Here is a 13778-nt window from a genome sequence, read left to right as displayed (position 1 = left end):
CGGGGACTTTGATGACCCTTCTTAAGAACTTGGGAGTCAGAGTGAGCACTGCAGAGGAGCAGTTGGGGTGTGCAATGAATTATACACTAGTAACGTGAATTTTCTTTTTCCCCGAAAGCAGTTTAATACTAAAACGAAGGATGGGTTCACTGTGAACACAAAAGTTCCCAGCCTCAAAGATCAAGGGAAGGAATATGATGGATTCACAATCACTATTACAGGAGACAAGTATGTATGCTTCCTAAGAATGGGGATGAAAACGGGGGCTGGGGTCAGAAAGCATGCATATGCGTGATGTTGCTGCGGGAGCTTCAACACACTAGGCTTTTGCTTTATCCTGGAATGAAAATTATCAAGGTCCAGTGTGTAGTTAGAACCAGTTATTTTTCTTATGTGACGTTTAGGATATTGTACCAGCAGATGCATTTTTTGACTGTGCATTTTTTGACTGTGCCAAATCTAACAACTTTCTGGATATTAAGTGTAATTTCTGATATGTTTTGTGGAAAGCATTCTTCTGGTTCTTGATGTTCACCATGGGGAAGCCTTTTACTAATCAAATGAAAAAAGATGGAAAATTGGCAGATCAAAGACCGTTGTAAGATTTTGTAAGATTTTTTTAATACAGGTTTTAATGTGTTACAAGAGTAGTGCAGTCTTCTTATTGTAGAAAATGTAGAAAGATAAGCAAAAATAAAAACTAAAAATCATTGTTATTTTCTTTAAAAACTGAGATTATACATGTTGTTTTGTAACCTGTTTCTTTTCTACGCTTACCGTAACTTTATCATGAACATTTTCCCATATCCCCTTGTTATAAGCATTTTAAATAATCACATAGTATTCCATTTTATGGATGTTATAGTTTCTTCAATAATTTCTTTGTTATTGATCATTTAGGGTGTTTCCCATTTTTTCACTTTATAAATAACATACTAATGAACATTTTGTTAACTCTAGTTTTATTTACATCTGAAATCCAAACTTCATCTAGGATCCTCCATATCCCTTAATATTGGGTGGAATTACCTAGAACCTTCCCACGCCCTGCCCACCACCCAGCCCAATACACTGTCCTCAACTGCTCAGCCTGCAAGGCTCCATGATTTCGGCCAGCCCAGCAGTGGGGCTGTGACCTGTGTTCTCTCAGCCCCTCTACCTCTTGGGCTCTGGCTTTTTTGTGTTCTTTTACTCTCAAACCAACCATAGGAGCCTCGTCGTCAAGTTACATATCAAAACTTACACAGGCCTTCGTAAGTAAACAACAGTTTAGCAACTTCTAAATTTTGTACTTTTCCATATCCTTGAGGTCTCAATCTCTACCTCAAGCCACTTATCAAAGTACAGTCCTGTGTCCCTTAACGACGGGGACTCGTTCTAAGAAATGCATTATTAGGCAATTTCGTCATTGTGCAAACATCTTAGAGTGTACTTACACAAACCTGGATGGTATAGCTTACTACACACCTAGGCAATGTGGTACCAATCTGAAGGGACCACCGTCGTGTATGCTGTTCGTCCTTGACTGTACTTACCAATAAAGATCATTCTCCCCCCAAAAGGAATTCCAGGATTTGCTATTAATGTAAAAATTATTTTCCTATGTTTTCACCCACCCATGGTTTATATGTGTCCTTAGATTAAATTCTCAGGCAGAATGGTATTACTGAGTAAAAGAGTATATAAAATTCCTTCCCATAGCACAACCAGAGGCACTCACAACTAGAATATACACCTATGTACTGGGGGGCTTTGGGGAGAAGAAGAAAAAAAAGAGAAAGAAATTCCTTCCCCCTGAAACCTAGCATCTTTCTTCAACTGTCTGTTTCACCCCATTGGTTGCTTTTCTTGCTCTGGGCCTCTAACCCCTCACGTAGACTCATGATTGGTGTCTCTGTCTTCTGTCTCTCAGTGGCTTGCCAGTGCTTCATTGGTGTTTCTAAGGCTCCACTCCACTGGGCATTCCCTGGCTCCAGTTCCTGGTTCCTGTTAGAACCTGGCCTGCTAATTCAGTTGGACTGCTTATTCCCTGAGGTCACCTCCTGCCTCCTATCTCTGAGCCTCTGTCACTCCCATCCTGGTCTTCAAGACCCAAGTTCAGTCCACTTCTTCCATGAAGCATTTCATGTTTTCTTCCATGTCTTCCAAATTAGATCTAATCTTCCTCTTTTGAACGAGGTTATGGCCCTAAGCATGGCCTTATAATAATCTGTGGCCTTGTTTCTCCTTCCCTTTCTCAATAAAAGCAGCAGCTATGCTGTGTTCCTCTTTGTAGGATCCAAGGACTATGTTCAGCATCTTGCTACTGGTATCACATGATTAATCCCTGTTGCATCACGTTTAGATCCTCCATAGAGCCTCACATGGAGCTAAGCATGCAGCAGAAGCTTGAAAAAAAGGAAAACAGTGGAGTCCCTGAGCTTGCTTTCTGCTCGCAGTTCTTGCTCCTGATCTTCCATCATAATGTGGGGGGCTGGCTGATAAAACACTCACTAAGCGTTTAAATGTGTTCTTTGCTGTGTGTAGTTGTTTCCTCTTGTAATTACCTAAGCTCATATAATAGGTACATATGGTTAGACTGAACCAAGTAGCATGTTTTTTGAAAAAATTACATTCTTAGAAAACTTGCCTTATGTGTCTGTAGTTAGAAAGATAGGATATGTTAGATACGTCTTTTGCCGCTTCAGCATGCTAGTTGCTTCCCTTTTCTTACTTTCTGTGTTTGCTTATTTGAATTATATAGCACATGCCTTTGACACACATTCTTATATTTTTAGGGTTGGCAATATACTATTTTCTGTTGAAACACAAACTACAGAAGAAAGAACACAATTATATCATGCTGAAATAGATGCACTTTATAAAGATCTAACAGCAAAAGGAAAAGTACTGATTCTTTCATCAGAATTTGGGGTAGGTTTTTTTGTTTGTTTACATTTTATCCATGCTTCCTATGATTCTTTTGTAAACTTTTTAAAGCCTCTACCCTTTCATTGGGATTATACATCTTATGGTTGAAATCAGCTTTAATTGATGACCTATAAATATATCTTTTTTAATATTCTTATGGAAACAATTCTCATATTTAATAACTACAGTAATTGGAGAGTGATAAATTTACTAGTTACTATATTATATTATCATAAGTTTGGGCTTTGTTAAGATGTAAATGAAAAAGTTGGTCCATAATGAAAGTGGCCTATGCTGCACTTAGTGGCCCTGTCCTGGTCTGTGACCTCTTCCCTCCAGTGCCCATCCCAACTCGAGGGGGTGCTCCTTGGAGGCAGGATCTGGGATGTCACCTTCATGGCTGCAGCTACCACTGTGCCAAGAATATGGGGACACTCCATTCAGATTCCGGAGTGGGTGCCCATGGCCCCTGGGAAGTCACTTTATTTCTCTTGTGTTTAATCAGCTCATACCTATAATTAAGCATCTAAGTTTTTATGCATAATTAAGCATATTTCTCAACTAAATCTCAGTGCAGAATGGGGGCTTATCAGAATCTGGGGGTAGGGAGACATGTGCTTTGAGAAAGTATATTCGGTATTAATAAGTGCTTTGTTTTATTTTAATCTCAATGTATATTTTGACATTTCAAAGACCATTAAAAGAGACAGAGATAGGTGAAGGGGATTAAGAGGTACACACATCCTGTTATAAAATAAGTAAATCATGGGGATGTAATATACAGCATAGGGAATGTAGTCAATAATATTGTAATAACTTTGTATGGTGACAGATGACTAGACTTACGGTGATCGTTTCATAATGTATATAGATATTGACTGACTGATGTACACCTGAAACTAATAGGCTATTGTATGTCAGTTACATTTCAATAAAAAAAGACTGGGATTTTTATATTTATCAGGAAAGGTTGCAGTTTTAAAAACGGTTGGGAAAGTATTGCTCTAAATTGAACTGTATGTATACCCTTTCAGTAGAAAAAATGATACAAAAGTATATAAAATATTCAAGAATATGAAAAGGAGGTTCTTGTAGGAAAGGAATGAAATAGTCCTTTTCCTGAGTAAATGATTCTTATGTGTCTTGTCACCTAATAAACAACTAGTTTATAGTCTAGTATTTAAGTTCATGAGCATACGTCTTTTTTTTTTAGGAGGCTGATGCTGTTTGCAATTTAATCTTATCCTTAGTTTATTACTTTTATAATTTAATGCCACTCTCTCGAGGATCCAGGTGAGTGATAGAATTTAAAAGTTTTTACGTTGAAAAAACGTGTTCTTTTTTGCTCATACTTCCTGTTGTGGGTGTGGGTACAAAAGTACCCCAAGCAATGGCAAGAAGCCCCCTTTTGTTTTTTTCAAAATCCACCCAAAAATTATTTCCTTGATCTACCACATCATCAAAAGAATTAGGAGAGAGAGTTCAAATATAGTGTGCTTAAGTTTTAAGGTTAGGGATCCATTCATTCAACAGGAATGTACTGAGGGCTGACTCTGCACGTGCCGTGTGCTCACTGTATTTTAATTTCGATGTTTGCCCAGACTGTTACCCTGCCTTCTCCCGTCTGTCCCAATTTTTGGCCATTAATTAACCTTTAACTCTAATGTGTTATGCTTTTGAGTGACCAACCATTCCACACTATTTTTATTATTGTGAATAAATTCTTGCTCCTTATGAAGCCATCAGGAGTTTTTTTAGGTGTCATTAAAACAAGGGATGTGTCTGTAGCGTTTTCTTTTTATTCTCTTTTACCCAGTACTGTGGGCAGTAAATCATGTACATGGCAAATGCTATTGCTAGCACATATTTGAATTTAAGATGTTGTGGCTAAAATATATACTAGAATGTCTTTATCTTTAATTAATACTTTGAAAGTAAAACTCTCCTAAGTGTGATAGTAAATTTTGTTATAATGTTAAAAAGGCATTGAAACAAAATAGAAACATAAACGTCATATCAGCATAATTACTATTAGCTGTGTCGGCTGAATATATGACCTGCAGGAGACCTGCACACACCACCTCTTGTCACCCACTCTACAGGCACTGTGCCGACACCCAGCATTATTGTTGTCCTCACAGCGGCTCTCTTGGCTCACGTGCGACATATGAAGTACCGCTCCTGTCATCCTCGACTCTTGCTCTCAGTCCCTAAATGCTGTTGATTCTGCCTCCTACCCCTCTGTTCTCTTCCTGATGCTCACAGCTACTGCCATAGTGTAGACCTTTGTCATCTCCTGCCATAACCTTTCTAACTGTTCTCTCACACCCAGGCTTTTCTCCTTCCCCTCCCTGTGCCCCACAGTTCTTTATACCCATTGGCTCCCAATACCTATTGGCTCAAATGCAGACTTGGTGGCAGCAGGCATGGTGCCAGTCCCCATTCTGCCCTGGCTTACTTTGGCCTCGTCACCTCTCTCCTTCAACTGCCCTTTGGAACCTCTCGAAGGTCTGTGGAGCTTCTTGAGGCTCCTCCGGTTGGCTCTCTCCACTACACCTCCCTGCCTTTCCTCACACCTTCATGTCTGCTCATGTGCTTTTCCCTCCATGCCAGCCCATTTGCCTTCTCACCCTGGGCCCTGGAAGATGCAGTGCACCTGCCCGTGGCCTCTGTGAGGTCTTTTCTGGTAGGCGACCCCTGTGATTGACTCACTTTCCTTGGTGTCCACTCATTGTACTTGGAAGCATTCTCTGCCAGCACTCGTGGTCTCTGTCTCCCTGGCCAGGCTGCCTGTTCTCAGAAGCAGGAGCCTCATCTAGTTATTTGTCCTGGGGTACCTTGAAAAGGGGCACACAGTTGGTGTGTACTAAATATGTCAGAATCAAGAGTGAGTCTGTTGTATGCCAGGAAGGAAATTTATCTAACATTGATTTTCAAACCAGTCTATTAGTACATTCTGAGAGTGTGTTCTGGTTTTATTCTTTGGGGACCAAAGTTTTTAATGCAAAAAAAAATAAGATTAATATGTTTATATTTACAAAGTATATTGTATTTATGCATTTATGTATTTATGTATCATGAAGTTGTTAAAAATAAGCAAGCACATTTTCTACTCATTATTTCACAAGAATATAAAAACCAAGTGGGAAGAAAACTTCTAACAAAAACACTTTTTTTCCTCAGAAAAAGAATATTCTTGGTCACATTTACCCTTAAATTAGTAAATCAGTAAATATTTTTATTAGTAGTAAATATTTTTTAAAATAAATGAAGGCGCTGGCCCTGTGGCCAAGTGGTTGGGTTCGCCTGCTCTGTTTCTGTGGCCCAGGGTTTTACCAGTTTGGATCCTGGGCGCAGACCTAGCACCGCTCATCAGGCCATGTGGAGGTGGTGCCCCACATAGCAGAGCCAGAAGGACCTACAAGTAGAATGTACAACTATGTACTGGGGGCTTTGGGGAGAAGAATAAGAAGAAAAAAAAAGATTGGCAACAGATGTTAGCTCAGGTGCCAATCTTTAAAAAAAAAAAAACCAGATGAAAGTCTTCTTATGTTTAATGTCTCAAGAATTCTTAAAAGAAAGAAAATTTCATCTTTTCTGATGGAAAATCCATGGTAAGCTTTAACATGATAATTGTGTGTACACTAGGACTGACTGGTAATTGTTCTTTATTTGAACAGTGTAATAGCTTACTCAGTGATCGTGGGAGCACTGATGGCAAGTGGAAAAGAAGTTGCAGGGAAAATTCCCAAAGGGAAGGTATGTTGGAGCTGGAAGGGATAATGGCTGATTGTGTGTTTAAAGCCCAATCTGTGGATTTTGGGGATAAGATACCTGAGCTAAACAGATCCCAAAGTGGGCCTTTCTCCTCTATATTTAATCACATTTCTAAATTTCTTTCTTTTTCAGTTAGTTGACTTTGAAGCTATGACAGCTCCTGGTTCAGAGGCCTTTAGCAAAATAGCTAAAAGCTGGATGAACTTGAAAAGGTAACTACTTGATGGGGGTTAACAAAAGGATATTTCAACTAAAGAGGGAGAAAAAGGGACTTCCTGTTACTTTTGGAGCTCTATGAGACTGGAATTGCACTCATTTTAATGAGTTATTATTATACAATATATGTAATCCACTTTTTCAAGGTTAAAATGTTTTGCTGTCATATAAGACCCCTTAAAGGCTGACTGTCTGGGTAAAAATGAATAATTAACAGAAAATAAGGAAACTAGTTTGTGAAAGAAAAGTTATGGATGTTTTATTTACATAATCAGATATTCATTTCTCTTGGCTAATTTACCCTTTATCCCAAACTCTTAGGTTCAGTATTCAGGAGTGAATTTGAAAGCTCTGAGCTAAATCCATTTCAGACCTGTTCTGAGTGGTATAGCACTTTGCCTATTCAGCTGCATTTTTACTGCACTCCAGACTTTGAGAAAATGGTACTTGTTTGTAATTTAGATGAGGAATCTCTGTGAGTCAGTGAACACTAGCCAGAAATTATCCCTGATGGTTACCCTGTGAGGAGTCCAGTAGACTCTGATCTTTCCTGGCTCTTGTTTCCAGAAGTGGCAGAGGAGTGTGTAACTTTGGGATGAAGTTAAACTCACAGATGCTCTAATAGTTAATAAAGAATAAACAAATCTCACTATTTGACCTTATTTTATTCTTGCTCCTTTTCTATATTTTTTACATAATGACCACCTTCAGTTTTGCCTTTCACATCTATTTGACATAGCAACCACTCTAAAAGTTGCTGGGTAATTTGTGCTCCATTTAAAATGGAGGAATTCATATCTGTAGGACACTCTTGTTCAATTTGTAAGTATTCCATTACCTTAGCAATGAAAACTTGTAACAGTTACACCTTGTTCTAGTGTTTTCTTGTTCCAGGTGTACTAGTTTGCACATATTTTAGTAATATAAGGTCAAAAGCTCTTGCTTCTGTTTCTTACAATACTTTTACAGTGTTAGTCTTTCAACGATTCTTTAAGGAAGGTGTAACAGCACTGCCTTGCATTGTGCAGGTTCCCTTTCACAATGTACTTTGACATACATTCTTTCATTCCATGCTCACGGTAACTCCGTGAGTTAAGAATACTGTCCCTATTGCTACAGATAAGGAATGTGGGGCTTAGAGAAATGACTAAAGCTAATCAGGAGTGAGGCTGGACCTGAAACCTGTATTTTGTGATCCCACATCCAAATGCGCCCCAACAGGACACGTGTGCATAACAGTCACGTGTAAATTAGAGTTCAGTCTTCTTTCCCAAAGACTCTGGTTGAACTTCCAAGCAGCTCGTAGTGAGCCTGCTGATATCCTAGTCCATTGCTGAAGAAGGATTGTCCTGTTCACAGCTCTTTCCTGCTTTCCTAATATTGTCTGACCTTGCACATAAGGGGTGTTGGAAAATGAATATTATAATAGGAAAAAATACAACAAGCTCTGCCTTTTTTGTAAAATTGTGTTAATTTTCACACCCCTTCTTTGTGTTTTTCTTTTTCAGTATTTCACCCTCTTATAAGACTCTTCCATCGGTATCAGAGACGTTCCCGACGTTAAGATCCATGATCGAGGTGCTAAACACTGACTCCTCTCCACGTTGTCTTAAGAAACTGTAGCTACACCGTGGTATTTATACAAGGAAAGGGCCGGACCTCTTACTTCTTAAGTTATTTTTTAAAACATGGAATTATAATGAAACTAGGTCCTTTATTACTTTTGATACCAATTTTTGATAGGAATTGAATACTTGAAATCATTTTCTTTACTTCTCTGAACCATAACAAAAATCATGAAAGAGGGGGGAAAAAGCTGTGTGTCTGGGAGGGAAAGTGTATGTATTAGCCAGTGGCCTATTGGTTTCCACTTAAAAATTCATACAACTCCTTCAAAGTTTACTTCAAAAACCAAAAATTATTATTAAAAGGAGCAAAACCAATAACAAAACAGAAGTGTTTTCATTCCTCTAAAGATTTGGATATTTTTCAAAGACTTCTTTTTTATGTGCATTGATAGGCTGTCTTGTTTTCAACTCACATAATCTTCATGTGTGGGTTCTCTGCTTTATTTGAACTCTGGAAGCTTCCTGGGCCGTCAACATGCGCCACAGAGCTCACAGCCGGAACACTTATTTTGACAGTATTTGCCAGTGACACAAACACTGAATTACTGAACCATAGTTTTTTTTTTCTCTCTTTGTTGGAAAAAATAAACAGTGGTGGTTTCTCTAAATCACCAGTTTTTGACACTGGATTATGTATGTTTTTATTTTGTGAACTACTTTCTCTTTCAGGTCTAAGAACATTCAGAAAATAACTGATTTTTTTTCGGACAGGGTAAATGACAATGAGTAAAATGCCTTCATTAAATTATTGCCGTTTCCAAATCATTTTCATTTTCCTTTGATTTTTGTTGAAGAGTTAAACTATTCACTGCTTTGGTATTTAGTTTTTGTCTGGAAACCTTGCATGAGAGGAGCACAGCGATGGCCCCAGGATTTAATGACGCTGGATGTTAGGGTTATCTGCAGGTCTTGGAGAATGCAGCTGCTCAGACAGGTGCTGTTCTGGGTACTGACGTGGGGTTCAAAAGAGCCACAGAGATGTGGCTCACGTTCTCATCTCATCTAGTAACCACCGCTGGAGAAGAGGATGAGGATAGAAGTTGTAAGGCCCACCACCTCATTTTACAAACAGATTTCACATCCACAGATCAGTTTTCCCCTGAGACTAAGGCTGTGCTCACAAAAGACAGGCCTCTTCATTTTCATTTTACAGGCAAGGGAACTGAGGCTCTGGGAGGTTAATGACTCTCCAGGGTCACCGAGCTGATGAAGCCGGGTTACTAGGATTCCACCAGTCCTCTCTGCCCTGCCCCACCACAGTCTTAGGGAACCAGATTCAGTTCCCAGGCTCTTCTCAAGACTCAGAGAATGCTTAACACCGTGCCAATCAAAACCTCCATCTGTCTCTTACATTTCTTTGCATTCTCAGTGTCATGCTGTTTTGACCAAACTGGTACACCTGAAAAAATTTTCAAAACCACAAAGGAGCTACAACAAGATATGCTCTTCAGGATTGCAAAGCAAGATGGGAATTGCAGAGATGAAACAAAGGAGAAATGAATAGGTTTTTAAAGTTTTCCCTCTTTTTGCTTATTATCCCAAAGTCAAAATTCTTCCATTTTATCAAGGACTTTTGTTCATCACCAACTCTCAAAGATTTTAAATTGTGAGGTACCCATTTTTCATTTAGGGAAATGGTCCAAATAAATTAGCTGACTTTCTGAAATATGATAGGATATGTCTAAACCCCAGAATTAGAATATATTTTTCTTGAAATTTAGTTTACCAAATTCTAAATTACTATGTTTCAGTGTTTATTTAAATAGGCCAGTTTCTACTCATGTGAGTAAAATAATTATCATATCATTAGAAATACTGAAATGCTAAATTCTGTGATTGCAAGATGTTCTGGGGAAACATTGCTTCTGCCTCAAGTCCCAAAATACTCAGGCCAAGTTGACTGTGGTCTGAACAAAATATTACGAGCAGTTTTGTTTGGTGGCTGAGAAGGTGGTACTTGCTGGTGTCCCAGTGCCCATCTTTGAGGCCTCCTGTCTCAAGAAGGCATGAAGATTTGGAATGCATTTTTATATTATGATATTTCAAGTTCTCTCATCACATCTGTTAAGTTGAAAAAATCACACCTAAAAAATCAACCAGAGTTCCATCATACAAGTTGTCCTCTGTTAAAGTTTTTTTTTAAAAACGTAAGTTTCTTTCTTAAAAATTAGAAATTAGTTTTTCTTTTTTTTTTTGTGAGGAAGCTTGACCCTGAGCTAACATCTGTGCCCATCTTCCTCTATTTTGTACATGGGATACTGCCATAACACGACAGCATGGCTTGATGAGTGGTGCTAGGTCTGCGCCCAGGATCTGAACCTGTGAACCTGGGCCACCAAAGCAGACCGCATGAACTTAACCACTATGCCACCAGGCTGGCCCCAGCGTTAGTTTCACTTTTATCCTTAAAATTTCATATTGAAACCTTTTGATCATCCTGAGGAAACAACTACTGTTTGTTTTGTCTCTGTTTGGTTTTTTTGTTAGCTACCCTTATCCTTTTGATTTCATGCCATAAAAATCAGGACTCTCCTGATGGGTCTGTGATGCTCTAAGCCTGTCCCCTTCCAACTCTGTGATGAAGACCTGGAAACACTGTGTTGGAGGTGTGTCTCTTCCCCAGGTCAGATGGGAGTGTGAGAGGCCATGTTTCCAGTGCTTTGCAGGTTGGTCTAGTTATGTATGTGCATTTGGGGTCTCTTACACTGCAGCTATTACCATTAGAAATCCTTTAGACAACTCATTTTCCTACTAGTTGTCAGTCTTAGGACCCCTTTGCTCCCTAGAAAAGCTGAAATACATGTTAGAGGGGCTCATGGATTAGTCCAGAAATGTCATCCAGGATCTCACTCTATCTGTCATGGCTCAACACAGTCCGTTAGCAAGGCCGCTCTTCCCTCCCTCCTACAAAACACCATCCCGCATCTCTCCACTTCTCCTCAGCTCCATTGCTACCTACCCAGTCCATTATAATCTCTCTTAGACCACTTCCGTAGTCTCTGACGTGTCTTCCTGATGCCACTGTGCTTGAACCCTTCACAGCTTCTCACTGCCCTGAAATAAAACCCAGTCTCCTACCACAGCCCACCTGGCGTGGCCTCTCTCTGTTTCTCCAAGCTCACCTCTTACTACTCTTCCTCTCACCCACACACTCTAGCCACACTCCTTCTTTTGTACCATCAACTCACCAAGGCTTTGCCTTCCACAGGAGCCTTACTAAGGTTAACTCAGTGCTGTCCAATAGAACTTTCTATGATGATGGGAATGTTCCGTATCTGCCTTGTCCAGTACAGTCGCCACCAGCCACATGTAGCTACTGAGCACTTGAAGTGGGGCTAAGTGTGACTGAGGAATTGAGTTTTTAATTGTTTTAATTAATTTAAATTTAGATAGCACATGTAGCTAGTGGCTATTATACGGGATAGCACAGCCTAGAGAGTTCCTAATTAGACTTTAGAATAAGTTTTTCCACAGAAATAATCCCAAGTGATGTTCTCTGATGGTAATTAATATTACGAGCTTGATGTTACAGACTTGTCTGAGTTGCTAAACTCTCTGTTTGTAAAATTGCTCCTATGATCCAGATGTTCAAACTTTCAAAAGACTAACTTAAAAAGATCCTCTAGATAAAACTTCTTAGTAAGCTAGGAATTTTATATGGAACTTTTTTGATGTAGAAATTATGTGACCAGGAAACGCTCCAATATTTACCTTAATTTGGAATTAAGGAAGTAAGATTAATATGAATCAGAGCAGAGATCAGCAAAGTCACCTAAAGAAACCCAGTGTGTCCCAGACCAGCCTGATTTGGCTGTGTTCATGAACATATCTTAAGATGTCCGTGATGGAGCTAGTAATTCCTTGCCCCGAAGTCTGTTCCTTCCCCGACTTTTCCCTGTTTCATAAATGGCACCCTCCCACCCAGCAGCTCCAGCCAGAAACTCAGGTGCCTTCTCGAGTCTGCACTGGCCCTTTCCTAGTTTCCAGATCACCACCACCCTGTTCATCATCACCTCTGGTCCAGTTTACCTTTAAAAATATCCCAGATGTGTTCATGTCTAGCCATCATTACTGTCACCCCAAAGCCCAAGCTACTAACATTTAAATTAATTAAAATTAAATGAAAGTAAACGCTTGTTTCTCAGTTGCACCTGCCCCACTTCAAGTGCTCAGTAACCACCTGTGGCTGGTGGCTACTGTACAGACAAGGCAGATACAGAACATTGCCATCATTGCAGAAAGTTCTGTTGGAAAGAACTACTACCCTGCAAATAGAGACAGCTGCTTCCACACTTCCGTGTCAGACAGAAACGAGAGTGGGAGTCCTGTGCTTTTAAGCAAGAGTTCAGATTTTGAGAGGTTTAGGGTAAAAATCACAGAGGTCAGTGGCCGCACAGGGAGACAAATGGGAGAGAGGAAAAAGAAAAGCTCCAGCACCAGCTTGAAAAGTTGCCATCTATTACCGATTCAGGGGGTCTGGGGTTAGGCCTGGGATCCGCGTTTTTACCGGTACCCAGGTGATTCACACACAGGTGGTCTAGGAACCATACCCAAGAAACGTCAAACTAGGATATGAATCTACCTCGCAGCCCTGGGATTTTGTTTTTTCCCTGACTGCATTGTAAAACCAAGTATGTTCTTGAAGAATAATGTAACTGTGAGTAGAATCATAGTTCTTTTGTTCTTCAAGCTGTGTTCCCATAAATATAGTCACTTTAGTTACAATTTGCAAGCCTATATTTTACCAGTTATAATAGTCTACAAAAGTTGGGTATGCAAATATATGTGAAACAATGTTTCTGCGTGATTGATACAATTTAGGTTACAAGCTCCAGTTTCCGCTGGTAATGGAAAATGTCACCTGTGCCAGTTCAAGGTGATTCAGACATTTCCAGTCAAACAGGCTCCCCTTCGCCTCCAGGGGACAGTCTGATGTCCTGAGCCGGGCTTCTCAGCGGCCTGCAGTCCTCGGTCCTGATCAGCTCCCACTGAGGTTTAGCTCACACTCCCTGTGCTCAGGCAGTTGCCTCCATCCATGCTGCGTCTGCTACTGCCTTGCGCGGACGCTGGTCAGCACAGAGCATACGTTACCTATTGCTCTTCCTCTCTCCAGTCTGCTGGCCTCTCACCTCTCCAGAGCCCTCGGCTGCCTACTGGCACCAGTAGGCACCAGTGCAGGATATGGCTGATCTGTCCAGTCACTGGAGATTCCCCTGTCACCCATCACTCCTCTTTTCTTGGGTGCCA

At 40.1% G+C, this 13778-nt stretch overlaps 1 protein-coding gene across 7 annotated transcripts in view; it reads left to right on the top strand.

Annotated features, from left to right (window-relative positions):
- TTC13 (tetratricopeptide repeat domain 13) overlaps window positions 1–9278 on the top strand; it is a 79501-nt gene extending 70223 nt beyond the window's left edge. For 3 of the 7 annotated variants that reach the window (XM_046654270.1, XM_046654268.1, XM_046654265.1), the window contains 6 exons: window positions 119–228; window positions 2778–2913; window positions 4124–4203; window positions 6591–6669; window positions 6820–6899; window positions 8412–9277. In XM_046654270.1, the coding sequence (XP_046510226.1) occupies window positions 119–228; window positions 2778–2913; window positions 4124–4203; window positions 6591–6669; window positions 6820–6899; window positions 8412–8526 (600 nt within the window). In that variant the 3' untranslated portion in view covers window positions 8527–9277. Of the gene's footprint in view, window positions 1–118; window positions 229–2777; window positions 2914–4123; window positions 4204–6590; window positions 6670–6819; window positions 6900–8411 lie in introns of those variants that run through there. The other 4 variants (XM_046654267.1, XM_046654266.1, XM_046654269.1 and 1 more) reach the window with 4 other exon arrangements.
- Window positions 9279–13778: the final 4500 nt, after the last annotated feature.

This window comes from Equus quagga, chromosome 2 (genome assembly GCF_021613505.1).
Source record: "Equus quagga isolate Etosha38 chromosome 2, UCLA_HA_Equagga_1.0, whole genome shotgun sequence".
Classification (NCBI taxonomy): domain Eukaryota; kingdom Metazoa; phylum Chordata; class Mammalia; order Perissodactyla; family Equidae; genus Equus; species Equus quagga.
This window is presented reverse-complemented; position numbering and strand designations above follow the sequence as displayed.